This window comes from Molossus molossus, unplaced genomic scaffold (assembly GCF_014108415.1).
Source record: "Molossus molossus isolate mMolMol1 unplaced genomic scaffold, mMolMol1.p scaffold_m16_p_9, whole genome shotgun sequence".
NCBI classification, from domain to species: Eukaryota; Metazoa; Chordata; class Mammalia; order Chiroptera; family Molossidae; genus Molossus; species Molossus molossus.
The window spans coordinates 61,910,024-61,927,716 of NW_023425403.1; the positions used below are offsets into that span (position 1 = coordinate 61,910,024).

The 17,693-nt window shown below is 38.9% G+C and overlaps 1 protein-coding gene and 1 pseudogene across 2 annotated transcripts in view; both read left to right on the forward strand.

Moving 5' to 3' along the window:
* Window positions 1–17,693, forward strand: part of CDC16 (cell division cycle 16) — a 35,089-nt gene that overhangs the window by 6,072 nt on the left and 11,324 nt on the right. For both annotated transcript variants that reach the window (XM_036250343.1, XM_036250344.1), the window contains 8 exons: window positions 395–554; window positions 1,834–1,925; window positions 2,424–2,557; window positions 3,909–3,988; window positions 5,030–5,079; window positions 5,954–6,027; window positions 7,629–7,754; window positions 16,367–16,519. In XM_036250343.1, the coding sequence (XP_036106236.1) occupies window positions 395–554; window positions 1,834–1,925; window positions 2,424–2,557; window positions 3,909–3,988; window positions 5,030–5,079; window positions 5,954–6,027; window positions 7,629–7,754; window positions 16,367–16,519 (869 nt within the window). The remainder of the gene's footprint in view (window positions 1–394; window positions 555–1,833; window positions 1,926–2,423; window positions 2,558–3,908; window positions 3,989–5,029; window positions 5,080–5,953; window positions 6,028–7,628; window positions 7,755–16,366; window positions 16,520–17,693) is intronic.
* Window positions 9,685–13,284, forward strand: LOC118622966 (annotated as a pseudogene).

A 17,693-nucleotide genomic window follows, 5' to 3' on the forward strand; every position in this document is an offset into this window, starting at 1 on the left:
AGCAATGCTCCTAGCCACTATGCTGTATTGTAACCTGTTTTCTAATATTTACCAAGATCCTTTCATTGAGATCTACCTATCAAACTGTATTAAGTTTGAGTCAATATATGTGTACTGTTTGCTGTCTTGAAATCATTACCCTATTTGAGAAAGTAGTGAAAAAGTAGCGGTGATATACCCTGTAAAGATTTGTTGAAGTGAGGAGAGCCTATGGGAGGTGGATTAGAGAAGTTTTATATGCCTTCATGTTTCTCTTTATAGTATATCTGACAGTGGGATGGAAAATCCATTTAGATGTAAAAAAAAGTCTCAGCCTTCAGATTATATAAAATTTTTGATAAATTAAGTTTAAAAGTATTGACTCAGTATGTGACTCATCGTATTTTCCCAACAGATAAAGAGTTCTATTTGTCTTTTACGAGGGAAAATCTATGATGCTCTAGATAATCGAACCCTAGCTACCTATAGCTATAAAGAAGCTTTGAAGCTCGATGTCTACTGTTTTGAAGCATTTGATCTTTTGACGTCACACCACATGTTGACAGCCCAAGAAGGTTTGGAAACTCAGGTGTTTTTATGTTTAGCAAAAGTGATATTCTATTCTTTTTTCCCTCTGAAATCTGTAGAGATAACAGCAGGCTATGTAGAGATTTAAATTTAAATAGCCCTATTAACTTCCTTAATGTCTTCAAATATGCAGTGTATGGCAGAATACAGTATTGTGCAGTTCCTGTTGCAGTCAGAATCTTTAGGGATTATGATGTGATGAGACCATATTTTTGAGAAATGATTTGAGCTATTATAAATCAAGATTTCAGTTTCTGATTACGTGGTTCTCAACATGACTGCATTTTAAATCCCCGAGGAGCTTTAAAAACATCTGTGCAGGTCCCAACTCCAGACCAGTTGAATCAGAATCTCTCATGGGGAGGCTCTGGCATGGTTTAAAGCTCCCAGATAGTCCTAAGGCACAATAAGGGCTGAGAACCATTGACCTAGAGCAACGATTTTCAACTGGTGTGCTTCAAGAAAAATTTTAAAACATGCAATACTTGACTGTTTAGTTAGGGGCACTGACCTCTTCTTTCTTAGGTTGTCAAATAAAAATATGACAACACCCAACACAATAGCTGTCTGGTGTGAATGAATCAAAATTATACCTCTTTTTTTCAGATTGGAAAAAAATATATTTTTTGGTGTGCTGCATATATTTAGTAATTAGTTTATGTATGCCATGAGATGAAAAAGGTTGAAAGTCACTGACCTAGACCATCAGCAGTGACGTGAGATGGATAAAGAAGAGAAACAGAGAAAATGGGGATATTATATTAATGGGACTCAAACATTTTAGCCTAGTGCAGTGGTTCTCAAACAGGGTGATTTTGCCTCCTAGCAGACATTGAACAATATCTCAAGATGTTTTTGATTGACATAACTTGGGGATGGAGAGGGAGGGTGGGTGTTACTGATGGCTTGTGGGTAGAAGCCAAAGATCTTGCTGAATAACCTGTGGTGCATAGGACAGCCAACACAACAGAAAATTATCCATGCAAAGTGCAATATTGCTGAGGTTGGGAAACTGGCCTGGTGGTCCATCAGTATGGTGCTGACCAGAATCACCTGGAAGGCTTCATGGCATAGCCCTCCAGGTAGTTCTCATCACCTGGGTCTGGAACCACCTTCTTAGCTATCTCTAGTACTTATTGATCTTGTTATTTTCTCTTGTGAGTTTGATTTACTTTGACCAAGAACTATAGAAGAATATTTTTCATTGCTGACTTTTTCCCCCCATAAACATTGTAAGGACATTCTTTTTTTCTCATTGTTTTTAAGAAAAAGAACTTCTTGAATCACTACCTCTTAGCAAGCTCTGTACTGAAGAACAGGAATTGCTACGTTTTCTGTTTGAGAACAAATTAAAAAAGGTAAGTAAAAACACGAAGTTGATATTTGCATATACAAGTATCATTTCTTTCACTCAATTTGGTCTCTATTCTTTTACTGGTTAAATTTTTACAAATTAATTTTTATTTAGCACATTTGTAAGAATAGATTTCGATTATTTAAAATATATGATATGATTCCTTAAAAAGCTTCCAAAAATATCTTCCTCCCACACAGATATTTTATACTAAAAGATTGAACTATCAGATAAATGGAATGATGTTGCATAAAAATGAGGATGTTTTTTCTTATGCATCCTGAACTACTTTGTAAAGTATTTCTTACTATGGAATTCTGCGATAAAATTGAGAAGAAAATTAAACTCATTGAGAGGAGTATTGATGAGTCTTTGAGTTAAAAATGTTTCCAGAGGCTCACACGTGTCCCTATGTAAATGCCTTAAACACTTGGGTCAAATTGAATCTGCCTTTTGATTTGGTATAGTACATTGAGTTTATGTTTACTTTCCTCTGTTTCAGTATAATAAACCCAGTGAAACTGTCATCCCTGAGTCTGTAGATGGTTTGCAAGAGAACTTGGATGTGGTAGTATCTTTAGCTGAAAGACATTATTATAACTGTGATTTTAAAATGTGCTACAAGCTTACTTCTGTGTAAGTATATCTGCTCATTTTTGTGTAGGAATATAGAGTTCAGTCCATTTCACCTAAGAAATGCATACAACATGCTTTTTGAGTAATCTTGAACTAATTGATGATAATTAAGTTACCTTCACTACTTTGCAGAGTACCAAAGAGGGTGCTCTTTTAAAAGAGCATTTATTGCCCTGGCCAGTTTGGCTCAGCGGTTGGAGCGTTGGCTTGTGGGTCGGAGAGAACCGGCTTTGGTTTCCGCTAAGGGCATGTGCCTCGGTTGCAGTTTGTCCCCAGCCCTGGTTGTGGTCGTGTGGGTGGTGACCACTTGATATGTCTCTCTCACATTGCTGTTTCTCTCTCTCCCTTCCTCCCTCACTCCCTCCCGCTCTATCTGAAGATGAATGCAAAAATGTCCTTGTTAAGGATTTAAATAAATAAATAGATAGATAAATAAATAAAAGAGCGTTTATTGACATAGGTTACAAACATATGTAGGGTTATTCCATTAACTGGGGAGTATATATCATTTCAGTCTTTGATAATCTGCAAGTTTAGAAATACCATTTTGGCACATAGTTTTATAAAATCCCTTCTTTGTTTGAGACTAATAAAATTCTGTAGATACTGGTGCTTTGTCAGGCTCCCTGACTAGCCAAGCCATCTTACACCAATGTTCCAGTGTACATAGCTCAAATTTGTCCTTTAGCTAAATCACATGTACTATTTTTAATGGACCTTTAGGGTTGCTTAAATCTTTGAATTCACAAAAATTTTAATTGACAAATACTTGTGATTTATTTTATATTTCATATTGTTGGTTTTTTTTTTTATCCTCACCCGAGGACATTTTTCCATTTTTTGTTCAGGTAGAGTGGGAGGGAGCGAGAGGAACAGAGAGAGAGAGAGAAACATCGATGTGAAAGGAACACATTGAGTGGCTGCCACCCGCACAACCGACCAGGGCCGGGGACAAACTGCAACTGAGGTACGCGCCCTTAGCGGGAACCGAACCCGGGTCTCTCAGGACCGAAGGCCGACGCTCTAACCGCTGAACCAAACCGGCCAGGGCTCATATTGTTTTTGATCCTTCTAAATTGGACTACTTATTTTATGTTACAGTTCTTATAATTTAAAGTAAATGTATGTGATGCTTATTTTTATTTCTTCCAAATAAACCAGAATTTCTCTTTTTACTTATAACCCAAGTATTGCCTTAACTGAACCAACCTGCAGATAATGGTGTTAAGAAAATAAAAAAAAAATTATTATAGCCCACACTATTGTACATAATGCTGTAATGACTACTTAAGTATAGCTAATCATAATGCGTGCTGTTTCTGGGGTAGTAATGTGTTGCTTTCACTTTCAGGGTAATGGAAAAAGATCCTTTCCATGCAAATTGCTTACCTGTACATATAGGGACACTCGTGGAACTGAATAAAGCAAATGGTAAGAATTTTTCTGTCAACTCTTGAAATTTTGTCTCAGAAGTCCTAGATAATTGAGATTTACATACTGGAGTTTTGTAGTAAAAATAACGGGGAAAAGAAATACTTATCAAAGTGACCAATGGGCTCTTCTGTTATCTCAACAAAACACACTATGTCTTTATCCCTGCTTCCTGCTTCCTGCTTCCGTGTATCAAATGTAATTTGTGGTTTAAGTGTTGGGTGGCAGTTTTGCCTTTTTTCTTATAAAATTCTTAAACTGATATGATAAGAGTCAGTAACTTTTTAGAACTTCGAAGGGGGCAGATTTATTTTTGCTCATGGTTTCTATATTTTAGCATTTTAGAAATAGTTGTGTTTGGACTGTGTTTGCCCTTAAATCTTTTAGGTGAATAATGAGTTCTGTCAAAAGGGAAAAAAGCCAGCCACTCTAACTCCAAATCCCTGCTGCTCAGAGTGGTCTGTGGCCGGTAGCAGCAGTCTCCTGGCAGCTTGTTGGAGATGCAGACTCTCTAGCTGTCCTGATAGAATGAATTCAAGCCTGAGTGTAGGAAACGTCATGACGTGCCTGGGACTCACGTGTTACTTCATGGGGCTGATTTAATAAACTTGAGAGTGGGGTCAACCAAATTGGTTGTGGGTGGTTACGATGGTCCATGATAGGCCCCTGGAATAAGAGACATGAGTTTTTAAGATATGTGAGGTGCTCTGAAATAATCTCTTAAGACCATGAAGTGCTTTATTGTGTATCATTCATCTAATTTGACAGTCACTCCGCAAGTGCTCAGTGCTACTTACAGGTTTTGCACTGGGTAAGGAATTGAGGAGGGCAAGTATTTGAAACAGCCATAATATCTGCCCTCTGGAGTTTCTGTATTTCACTGGGTAAATGAATTTTGTATCTAAAAGAAAGTAAAGGATGAAATCATTGCTGTGAGAACAAAATTTATGTGATTGTGAAGAATTGTAACTAAGGAAATTCATATCTTGAAATTTATTTGACATGAATAATTTTATTCTTTATTCTTTTTTCCTAATGTAGAACTTTTTTATCTTTCTCATAAACTGGTGGATTTATATCCTAGCAACCCTGTAAGTAAATATAACCCATTTTCTTTTTCTTACTTGAACTTAAGGAAAATGCTTAACTAGTATGTAGACAGCTTTATTTAATTTTAACCAAACATTTTTTATTTTGAGGTGTGGGAGCAGAATCTCCTAGTGCTTATGATAATTAAAAGCAGCATTAACTTTCTCAGTCGATGAAAGTATTTTTTTTAGTGTATTGAAACATAACTTAAAACAAAAATCTTTTTTTCTTACTATAGAAATTATATATGCTTATTATGGAAAACACTGAACATACAGAAAAATAAAATGTTGAAAGTCTAATTCATACTCCCACCTCTCATAAGTAATGCTAATAATTGCTTGGTAGCTTTCTCACGTTGCATATATAAGGTACTTTACTGGATTATGTGCTGATTGAATCACTGTCTTCCAAACTGCCATGGATCAGAACTAAGACCTAGAGATTGAAAATGGAATCAGGAACTGTGTCCTTAAGGACAAAAATCAGGAATCAGGGTCTAAGTGTCAGGCAAGAATCTGCACCCTAGACCAGTGTGAAAATAATTTATAAAAAGGCAAAACTAGTTCAAGAGATATCAGCTAGTGATGTGGAACCTGGTAGAAGCAGGGTTGAGCCAGGGAAGACTCAGTGCAGGTGGGAGGCCAGGACTCAGGCTGGATTTGACATAGGAAGTGTTCAGGAGGCTCGTCTTGTGTTCAGTGCTGTAGGGAACTGATTAAAGGCATTTTGAGTGAGAGCTTCAGAGATTTGGTTCTCTTCTAACTTGAACTAGAGTATGGGATGAAACACTCAGTCCACCTTCTGGCCTAATTTGTAAAATATTTTTAATTCAAAGTTCAGATCTTTGGTCATGGTAAATTTTGAACTTTGTAGGTGTCTTGGTTTGCAGTGGGATGCTATTATCTCATGGTTGGTCATAAGAATGAACATGCCAGAAGATATCTCAGGTATGAATTTATTGTCTTCCTACTCTCTAGTGAACCTGTAGGAAGAGATGTACTCATCTGCTTTAATGCAATAAATAGTAAGTATTTTAAAAGCAGTGGAAAAGAACAAATGTTTTCTTTGACAGATTCAGTTCAGTTGCATTAGTTAGGTACCTTGCTCTTATGAGATGTCATGAGGGAGATAAAAGTAATCAATGGTGTAGACCTTGTTCTCAAGGAACTTACATACTTAAGTTTTTATTTATGCATGTGAAATAATAGAGAACAATATAAAGTAGTTTGAAAGGTTCTGTTTTTTATTTACAGAGATACTATTAACCATTTACTTTTAGGACTTCTTTTGTTAATAGTTGTGAAATACCTAAAACTTTACATGAGATTAGAGTCACTAGATGTTACTATAAAACAGAATTCTTGGCATAATGAAATGACTTATATAAGGACCTACTGTGGTTTTAGTTTAAGGAACTCCATGCAGCCCAATCAAACTACTTAATCAGTATTATTCAGTTATTCAAGTATAGGAAAGTGTATGTGAAGAATTAATTACTAAAGATTTAAAATATAATGTAGTTGTTATTTCCTCCACGTGACAAAATAGAAAATGGATCTAAGGGAAAACGTGTGAACTTTGGACACCAACTTGAATTCTAATTCAAGTTCTGTCACTTACTAGCCATAATCCATCCCTTGGAGAAGTTAATTTCTCTATTTAACTTTTTCTAAAAATGGTAATGATACAATACTTGTATCTCAGAATTGTTAGGAAAATTGATAAGATGATACGAAAGGGTCCTGCACCAGGAAGAAAATAGGGAGAGCTCTCTGATTAGTTGTGTAAATCAATTTAGGAACCTTTGCTTGTGCTCATTCCTGGAGAAGGAGGATGATGTGTAATTGTTCCTAGAGCTATGCTTCTTTGAGTTAGTATGCTTATTCAGCGACGGACTGTGCATGAAACAGGAACATCTGGGTGAAATGAAATGTTTTCTAAATGAAAACTTAGAAAATAAAGTGCTAGGAAGTGTGAATCTCACCCTTTATATTTTCCTTGTTTTGTGATGTTTGCTTTATTTTCTGTTGCGGGTCACTGGTGAGCCACTGATTGAAGACTGACTATTTAAGACTATATAGTCCAGTTTATGGAAGCAGGGTGAAGCTCCTACCACCTTCTGCAGGATGTCAATCTTTCCGAGATAATTTTCTTGCAAGTTATTAGGATTAGATAATGCATATAAGGCATCTAACATGGTGCCTGTCATAAAACAGACCCTCAATGATTGCTGCTACCACAATATACCTACTAAGTTATGAAGTGAAGCCCCTGGGTTAAGTAATATTTATAAATTCTATACAGAATGCTGATGGGTTCAACTATATAGTACCTAAAAAGTGTGGTCCTCTGCTAAAATTTCTTAAAATTTTGCTTGTACTAGTAAATATTCTTTTATTTCAAATGAATTAACGCAAATGTTACATTAGTGTTTAATATATTGACAGCTCTTTTATTTAATTTAAATGTCCTTAAAACCATCAGCTTACATAAAGTTAACAACTTAAGAATAAATATTATGTTAATTGTATGAAATGTCTTATTTTAGTAAAGCTACGACACTTGAGAAGACCTATGGGCCTGCATGGATAGCGTATGGACATTCGTTTGCAGTTGAGAGTGAACACGACCAAGCAATGGCTGCTTACTTCACAGCAGCACAGCTGATGAAAGGGTATGGCAGAGCAAATTGATTATACTCCACGGAAGGATTTTGTTTTTTGCTAATGAAATGAAATTTCAATTATTACTATCACTGTCATTTGGTTGGTAAACTAAGAAAAATACCTTCCTTGAAACGTATTACTGACTTATGATTATAAAATAACTGTGGAAATTGAGGGAGGAAGAAGTTGGTGTAGTGATTTTTCCCTAGCAGTTTATCTTAACCAATACAAAAGGGAACTAGGAAATTAGGCTAAGGCAACAAATGAGGAAGGAAGCTGTCTTTCAGATTCCCGTGAGAGGATGAAAGTATTCATAAGCAATTATTTATATGCTGTTTATGTCCAAAAGGTATTTGATGTGGCTTGATGGTAGTTCAGGACTATATTTGCCAGTGTTCTAGATTGAAATCAATAGTAAATATATTTTACCTTTAGAACTTCTTTTGTTAATAGTTGTGAAGTTACATAAAACTTTATATGAGATTAGCATCAATAATGTAATATATAAGTTAATAAAAGTGTACCCTAAGAGTTTGTACTTTGGGGAGTAGAGTATTGCTATTATTCCTGACTTTTGGACTCAACATTAGTCACACCTTGCAATATTCTTTCATGTCTACTGCCTCTGCTGCCCGCTGCCTCCATCTCTGAAGAGGTGGTGGGAGTCGATAGTTCAGAGGGCTGGTCTAGAGTCAGACTGCTTGGTGATCTTGGCAAATTATGTACCCTTTTGAAAAACAGGAATAATAACAATACTTACTCTTAGGCTTAGAGTGAGGAGTAATCGACATAATTCTTAGAACACTGACATGTGGAAAGCTAGCTACTTTAATTTGTATTCCTGAGTAGAATCACATATTTAACTGTTTTGAATTTCATCTTAGGTTTGATTTAGCTTTTCAGACTATCAGACTCATTTTGGCACCCAGTTCTGCATCAAAATTATTTATGATCCCCAGTTTTTTGTTTTTTTTTAATTACATTAAATTTGATAAATGACTTTTAAATCTAACTAGTTGTCCATGAAAATACTGTAAAGGACATAGCTCCCTAGCTGTATTAGTTTGCTAGGGGGCCATAACAAAATATCACAGACTGGGTGACTTAAACAACAGAAATTTAGTTTCTCACGGTTCTAGAGCTGGAAAGGTGCTGATAACAGCTCTCTTTCTGACTTTTATTTTTTATTTTTTTTAAATTATTTATTTATTTTTTTGTTACAGATATTTTACCTTTTTTACCCCGTTGGCACCCCCCTCCCCATCCCCGCCCCGCCCCGTCCCCGGCTTAGTTGTCCAAGTCCATTGGTCATGCATACATGCATATAAGTTCTGTGGTTTATCTCTTCCCACCCCCTCTTCCGAGGGATGTCAGTCTGTGCCCTACTTCCATGTTTCTGGGTCTACTGTATTCCTCAGACTGTTATGTTCATTATATTCCGTATATAAGTGAGATCATGTGGTATTTGTCTTTTTCTGCTTGGCTTCTTTCACTTAGGATAATACTTTCCAGGTCCCTCCATGTCGTCTCAAAGAATAAGAGATCTTTCTTTCTTACCGCTGCATAGTACTCCATTGTGTATATGTACCACTGCTTTTTTATCCATTCGTCTACTGATGGACACTTGGGCTGTTTCCAGATCTTAGCTATTGTAAATAGTGCTCTTTCTGACTTAGATGGCTGCCTTCTCACTATGTCTTCACATGTGGAGAGAGAGCTTTGGTGTTTCTTCCTTTTATAAAGGTCCCAGCATTCTGATCTTATGATCTTATTTAATCAACATAGTAGGGGGTTTGGTCTTAACATATTAATTTTAGACAGATACATATATTCAGTTCATAACATTAATTTATAACTAGAAATAATTCTGCAGATTAAAATTATTTCGTTAGTTAGATCCCCCTAAATGGTCCAGGTTTCTCCATCCTGTCCACCAAGATGTATGAGACTTTTTCCAGTGCTTTGCTGAAACTTGGCTCTGGTATCTGCATATACCCCTAATCTGTTAAATTCTCAGGGAAAAAAATCTCAGTAATTTACTGTGAATTGTTTCTTATCAACTTCCTAGGGTCTGCTATTTATTTATTTATTTTTCTATTCTGGGTTCTCGCAAACCCAGAATAGTTATTATGTTATTAGTTGCTACCTAAAAATAAAAACCAGTGATAATTAATGACATGATTAATACTTTTAATGTTCTCCAATCTAGATAAACTTTATCTAATTAAATTTACAAATCAGCTTATCAAGATAAGCATTACTTTCCTCTCAGTTTTATTTCCCTATTAGAACAGCTTTGCATTCTCTTAATTTGCCCTGTGTTTGGGTAAATGAAATTGTGTAAATATTCTTAAATGTCTTTTATGATTTATTTTTTGAGCATTGATTATTTAATAGTGTGCTGTTTAATTGCCACATATTTGTGAATTTTTCAAATTTTCTTTTGTTAGAATTCTAATTTAATTCCATTGTGGTGGAGAAAATACTTTCTGTGATTTCAGTTCTTTTATATTTATTGAGGCTTGTTTCATGACCCAACATGACTATCTTAGAGACTGTCAGGTGCACTTAGGAGTTCTGCTCTAGTTAAGTGCAGTGTTCTATGGCTATCCCTTAGATCTAATTGGTTTGTGGTCTTATTTACATCTTCGATTTCCATGTTGATTGTATGCCTTGTTATTTTATCCATCATTGCAAGTGGGGTACTGAAGTCTCCAACTGTTATTTTTGAATTGTCTATTTTCCCCTCTAATTCTGGCAGTTTTTGCTACATGTATATTGGATCATGCATTATCTCTAGTAATAAATTTTATCTCAAGTCTACTTTGATATTAGTATGGTCACATCAGCTCTGTTTGCATGGTGTATCTTTTTCCATCTCTTTTCTTTCAACTTATTTGTGTCTTTGAATCTAAAGTTTGTTTCTTGGCAGCAGGAGGGCCAGGCCTGGTAGCATTTGTGGTGGCAGTGGTGGCCTAACCCCACCGCTCCATGGCAGCTTGCCCTCTCCCCTCTGTTAACAGTGAAGAAGAGAAATGATCCAGGATGCACTGACTCTATCAAGAAACAGAAGAGAAAAGTTGCAGACCTTGCCCTGAACCTCAGCTTCATGTTCTGTGATGAACCTCCCTCCTCAGTCACTCATGTAGCAAAAGTATCCACTATAAGCGTCGGTGGGTCTAAAAGTGAGACCGAGGGAAAGCAACACAGCTCTGGCTCTTTTGATGGTGCATTCAAAGCAGACTTTCTTGTGGAGGGAACTTGTTCTCGCAATTCCCTGTGTAAAAGTGTCTCCCAGAAGCTTATGGCCAAGATGGGCTTCAGGGAAGGTGAAGGATTTGGTAAATACACCCAGGGTTGAAAGGACATCGTTGAGGCCTCTAATCAGAAAGGTCGAAGAGGCTTGGGTCTGACATTGCAAGTCTTTGACCAGGAGTTGAATGTAGATTAACGAGATGAGCCAGAGCCCAGTACTTGTGAGCAGGTGTCATGGTTCCCAGAATGTACCACTGAAATTCCTGACACTCAGGAAATGAGTGATTGAATGGTTGTGGGAAAGAGAAAGATTATTGAAAATGAAGCAGAGTTTTGTGGGGAAGACCTCTTCACAGTGTGCTGCAGCGTAAGAGTGTGTTTGATATCCTGGATGAGGAGGAAATGTGGTGAGCTCAGAACTGGGCCAATCCCTGCAAGATGATAAGAGGAGTCTTCCTAAACAAGGTGGCAACGAAGATGGCTAATATGGATTTTGTATTTGATTGCATTTTAACAAATCCGTGGGACTCTTATGGGAAACCTCTGGTGAAGGACCAGGAAGTTGAGCTTCTGTACTTTGCTGACGTCTGTGCAGGCCCAGGTGGCTTTTCAGAGTATGTGCTGTGGAGGAAGAAGTGGCACACGAAGGGCTTTGGAATGACTTTGAAGGACCCGGACGTTTAAGCTGGAGGACTCCTACTCAGCCTCCAGCGAATTCTTTGAACCTTACTATGGCAAGGGTGGGATTAATGGAGATGGAGACATCACCCACTCAGAGAACATCACTGCTTTTCGGAATTTGGTCCTGGATAACAGATTGCAAGGGTGTCCACTTTGTGATGGCCGATGGGGGTTTCTCCATGGAGGGACAGAAGAACCCGCAAGAGATCCTCAGCAAGCAGCTGTTGCTCTGTCAGTTCCTCATGGCACTGTCTGTTGTCTGGAGAGGAGGCCACTTAATCTGTAAAACTTTGACCTATTCACACCATTCAGCATGGGGCTCATCTACCGGCAATACTGCTACTTTGAACGAGTATGTCTCTTTAAGCCAATTACCAGCCCTCCTGACAACTCAGAGAGGTATGTGGAGTGCAAGGGCCTGAAGGCGGGCATAGCTGATGTGTGGGATTACCTCTTCTCAGTCAATATTATACTCAGCTAGCTGCAGAATACTGATTCTGATGTCAACCTGTGGTTCCATTGGAGGTGATCAAGGGAGACCATGAATTTACAGACTATGTGATATAGTCCAGTCAGTGCCATTGTAGTCTGCAGATCAAAGCTCTGGCCAAAATCCTTGCCTTTGTTCAAGACACGACCCTGAGTGAGCCTCCGCAGGCAGATATCTGGAAAGAGGGCCTTCGTCTTCAGGAGATCCCAGACCAGGCTCAAGTTGCTCCTTCTTCCTCAGACCCCAAATCTACATTCCTTGAGCTAATCCAGGGCACTAAGATTGGCATTTTCAGCTATAAACCCATGCTGCTCACCTCCAAACTCTTGGAGAAGGTTAGCCCAGTGCTCGACTGCCAATGCATGTTGTCTGGCAGTGAGCAGGAGTTCCTCTTCAGCCTGGGGAAGTAATAGATCTACACATGGTTTGGCCACCAGTCAGACCACTGGGTCAAGCTGGACCTGAAGACAGAGCTACCCTGGGACACTCTGCTCTCTGTGGAGATTGTCCATGAGCTGAAAGGGAAGGGGAAGGCCCAGTGGAAGTGAGTGCGATCCACATCTTCGAAGCCCTCATACTGAATGGTAGTGATGTGCGGGAGCAGCACTTTAACCAGTGAATTCAGCTTGCTGAGATATTTGTGAAAGTTGTTTGCAAGCCTCATCAGCCTGACATGAATCCCATCAGGGTGAAGGAGGTGTTACAGGCTGGAGGAAATGGAGAAGATTTTTGTCAGGTTAGAGATAGAGATCATCAAGGGCTCCAGGGGCACACCGAAGCTCAGCTACCCAGGGCGAGATGACCAGCACTTCATGCCCACTGGTCTCTACATCGTCAGGACAGTGAATGAGCCATGGACTATGGGATTCAGCAAAAGCTTTGAGAGGAGTTCTACAACAACAAAACCTGGATCTCAAAAAAAAAAGAAAACTGGGATCTCTACCTGTGAGCTCCCTGCAGATGCCATAGCCCCATTTCATATCTGCTACTGTGGCCAGCTCTTCTGGGGATGGGGAGATGTCATCCATGTACATGACTTCCAGAAGCCCCAGGACCCGGACAAGCTGTCCAAGGAGGATGTCCTCTCCTTCATCCAGAAGTATAGCGCCTGAGGGCCTGGGGATGCCCACTCCTGCTGATCATCGGAGTCAGGGCTCCCCCTGGGCCCCACAGTACTGGTTCCTTCCTCTCTCGAAAGGGAAAGGAGAGCTCAGTCTCTGCAGCTTGGCCATGAGGGGTGTATGGTCTCATCTCCATCTCCCCCAAAGAGCTCAGTTGAGGGCCCTCTGAGGACACTCACATGTTCCTTCTGGGACACCTTTTAGACTTCCCTCCTGGGTACTGTCTCCCCTGCCAGGACTCAGCCTGAACAATGCTGATCCTATAGGTGTGCAGTCAGGGCCCAGGCATGTTGGGGTGAGGGTGGGGGTAGAGGGTGTGTCAGAGATCTGCACAGCTTAAGCTCTGTTGTTCTGTCCTGTATCTGGTAGACTTGCTTTTCTGATTCCGTGCACTGCCCTGAGGGTGGCCATGCCCCAGCTTTGCCCACCTTTTTACTGGGCCAACCTTGAGTGGATAAAGGCCCACTATCGTGAGCTGGCCAGGAGTAGCAGCTGTACAAATCAAGGTTTTGTTTCTTTGAACTTGCTCTGTTTCGATACCAAGTTGGAGAAGATTTTCTTGTCCTCCCTCCCTGTCTTGGTCTTCCCTGGAGTTCTGCTCAGCCTAGACCTCTTATAGTCCTGTAGGCCAGAAGGGGAGGTATGTGGGCCCACATCCCTGACGCCACATCAGGGTGCAGGTGGTGGATGTGACTGCCTCTTGGGGTGATAGAACCTTCTTGGGCCCCATTCCCTTTTGACATGAACCTGGGGCGGCCCCAGAAGGGAGGAAGCGCCCTTGAAGCCCTGCCTTTTTCTATGACCCAGCAGTGGTGGCCCCACTGCAACAGAGGGTACCTCTGGGGTGGGGTCACACCCAGCCCTCTGGCAGTCGTGGCACGCTTGTTTGCCAGCTTGTTTGCCACAGTCGTCTTGCTACCTTTCCCACCCTTTTCCTTCCCAATGGGGGTGAAGTCACTTTTGTCATTTTATGGTCACTCTGTTTCCTCCATGGTGGTGGCTGAGGGGGAAGAGGGGATGCTGGGCAGTAGCTTTGGGTGGGGAGGGCACTGGTGGTGGTTTTTAATGGGAAATCCTGTCAGAGATATCCCTAGGGCCCCTCCTCGAGCTAGACTGGTTTCCATGGCGTTAGGGCACTGAGGTTCCCTATGAGGTTGGAATTGGCTCCACCTGAGGGGTAGATCCCCAGCCAGCATCCATCCCCAACCCCCCACCCCAGTTGGCAGCAACACTGCTAAAATGCTGTATTTCCACCAGCTTCTGAGTTTAGCAGCATGTCTTGCAAAATCTTGGATCAGTAAAGATAAATATATTTTTTTAAATAAATAAAATAAAGTTTGTCTTTTGTGAACAACATATGGTTGATTGTGGTTTTATTATCTGTTCTGATTTCTTGTCTTTTAATGGAATTTTATGCATTTATGCATAATATAATTACTGAGAAGATGGGATTTTTTTGCCATTTTGCTCTCGTTTTTGACATCTTTAGTCTGTTTTGTTTTTTTGTCCTTCATTGTTGCTTTCTTTTGTGTTAGATGTTTTGCAGTGTACCATTTCAATTCCCTGTTTTTTTCTTATATTTTTGAGGGATTTTTTTTTTAGTGTTTATCTTGGGGACTATAATTAACATTTTAAAATAATCTGGTTTGGGTTAATACCAACTAGGGTAATTTCTAACACCAACAACCAGTTCTCTGATTCTCCAACCAGAAACACCAACTGGATCCTGCAAGTCAATTCACTCTCATACTGACTACCCAGAGTTAGTGCAGACCTCATAGGTTAAGGGCTTAGTACTATAAAACTGCCCCTCCCCACTTCAGATGCCAATCACAAGTCCCAGGCCATGGGCTGCAAATCAGACACACATCTCTGTGTGTTCTGGTATAGAAATCTCATTCCCAGATTTTCTTTTAAGTTTTTAGTCAGCCTCTTGTTTGCCTCAACTAAGCTGCCTCAGGCTAATATTAAACAGTTACCACGGATTGTTTTCAACAAATGCCCTGGAGAGAGAGTTTATCAGCTATGAGTCAGGTCAAAGAAAATCAAGCTATGAATGGGGCTTTTGCAGGTTGCTGACAGATGATCAATTTGAGATAATTCTCTGTGGCATTGGCTGCTGGGCTGCTGATTTTCTAGGCTGGTGTGGAGCTGATTTTCTAGGCTGGTGTTAAAATATCATAAAATCTGTTGTTCTTGCTGAGACTCAGCTGTTTTTCTAGAATAAACACTTCATATTGTTGTATAAAACACTCCTCACATTGTTGCAAACCTTTTGTTAACTTCCAAAGTTCTGAAAAAGTTTTTGATAATTCTTGGCAATAATTACTCCGCTATTTCAGAAATATTTCCTCGAAGTAATAACATTTAAAGCATTCTTTGTGTCCTTTCTGTAGAACCTAGACTCTTGAGTCATGATTCAAGATTAGAACCAGAGCACTTACCAACCAGTCAGTCAGTATTTATTGACATTCTTAGATCCATCTGCAAAGAAAAATTATGTTGTGTTTGCTTTAATGTAATCACTGGTACTTACTTTGTGCCTAAAACTGTCTCAGAGGATATGAAAATGGAATATTCATGACATAATTCAGAACTCTTTGGTATGGAACTGATAATTGATATAATGGAATCCACACAAGGGAGAGCTATTTAAGTTAGAAAGTCAGAAACAGCTTCATGAATGGAAGTGTAACTTAAACACAGTCATGAAGGCTGCACTGTACTGAATCCATAAAGGGGAGCAAGGAAGACAGCCTAGACTAGGGCCATGGAAAACAGGCAGAAAGCATGGAAAACATGCTTTTCTGCTCTAGAGGATTTGGGGGTTTTACTGTAGAATAATGAAAAATAAAGGCTAGGTTGCTGAAAAGTTCCGGAAGTAGCAGCTGTAGTCTAAAAGCCCATTTGACATTCTTTAAATATTAGTAAACAAAGTTTTACAAAAAAGTAAATGCTCTGTTTTTGCCTATGTTTAAATTATTTTGCAGACAGGATTTGAAGTTAATAAATTAATTTCTACTGAATTACAGTTTTTTGGTGTTGAATATATGAAAATTTCCAATATTTTTAGGTGTCATTTGCCAATGCTCTATATTGGATTAGAATATGGATTGACCAATAACTCAAAATTGGCTGAAAGATTCTTTGGCCAAGCTCTAAGCATTGCACCAGAAGATCCTTTTGTTATGCATGAAGTTGGTGTGGTTGCATTTCAAAATGGAGAGTAAGTACTGAAAGGCCAAAAGCCCTTCTGTTTCCTTTTCATAAATAGAATAAACCTCAATCACTAGAGTTGAACTGATCAGAGTGACTCTTCAGCAGACTTGTTTTTAAGTGTACTTGTTTAGGAGAAGGAGGTAGACAGTTAAAAAAGAAAGAACTAGAAAGTGCTATTTTGGATTTCTTTAAAAATGCTAAACCTCAGTTTTGGTCCGCTTTAATGTGGGCTGTTACAAGCTCCAAAATCCTAATATTGGACAGTTGTCACTAACTCTTTCAGATCACTGAACCCTGCAGGATGGCCCAGGGCACGGGAGACTCCTCAGTCATCTATCTCCTTGTTGATTAGGAGTGGAATTCATGCATTTGAGAAAGATTTTTTACAATTTTGAAACAAAAATGTTTTCTTTTTAGTTACCAGTTAGTCCAAAATCTGAGTTTCCTGGTCAATTGAGGCATTACTGTAGCCTTGAATATTTATAGAATAAGTATTTCAATGTCATGCTCAAAGAAAAATATCTATAGCCCTTTGCACAGAATTACACATAAATTTAAAATGGTAAATTAGTACTACTGTAGTGGTTTGTTGTAGTCTGTGTGTATTCTAAAAATTGGATTATCTAGTATTTATAAAAGAAAGTTTGGAGCTTTTAAAATAATGTATGGTAATAATTTAATATACAGTCAGTCAACTCATGTTTAACCCAAAGTCAATCAAGGCATTTTCACATATGTGGACATACACTTGTTCCTGGCTAAGGTCAAACAAATGATGCTCTGCCTTCTGATTTCCACTCTCCTACTGTAAACAAGTATTTTTTTTTTTAACATTCTTTTTTGTGCCATGTTTTTGTTCTTTTTGTTGATTTCACTTTTAAATGGTTTCCAAGTGTAGTGCTGAAATGCTGTCTAGTGTTCCTAAACACAAGAAGGCTGTGTTGTGCGTTGGAGAAGATACATTTGTTAGACAAACTGTTAAGGCATGAGTTACAGTGCCTTGAGTTCAATGTTAATGAATCAGCAGTATATGTTAAATTGGGAATCATTAAACACAAGCATATATATGAGAACCTAAGCCCTATATTTCCACTGGGAATAGTGGTTCAGATGCTCTAATACAGTGTATTCTACAATGACTTTATAGAATACAGTTACTGAAAATAATGAGAATTGACTAT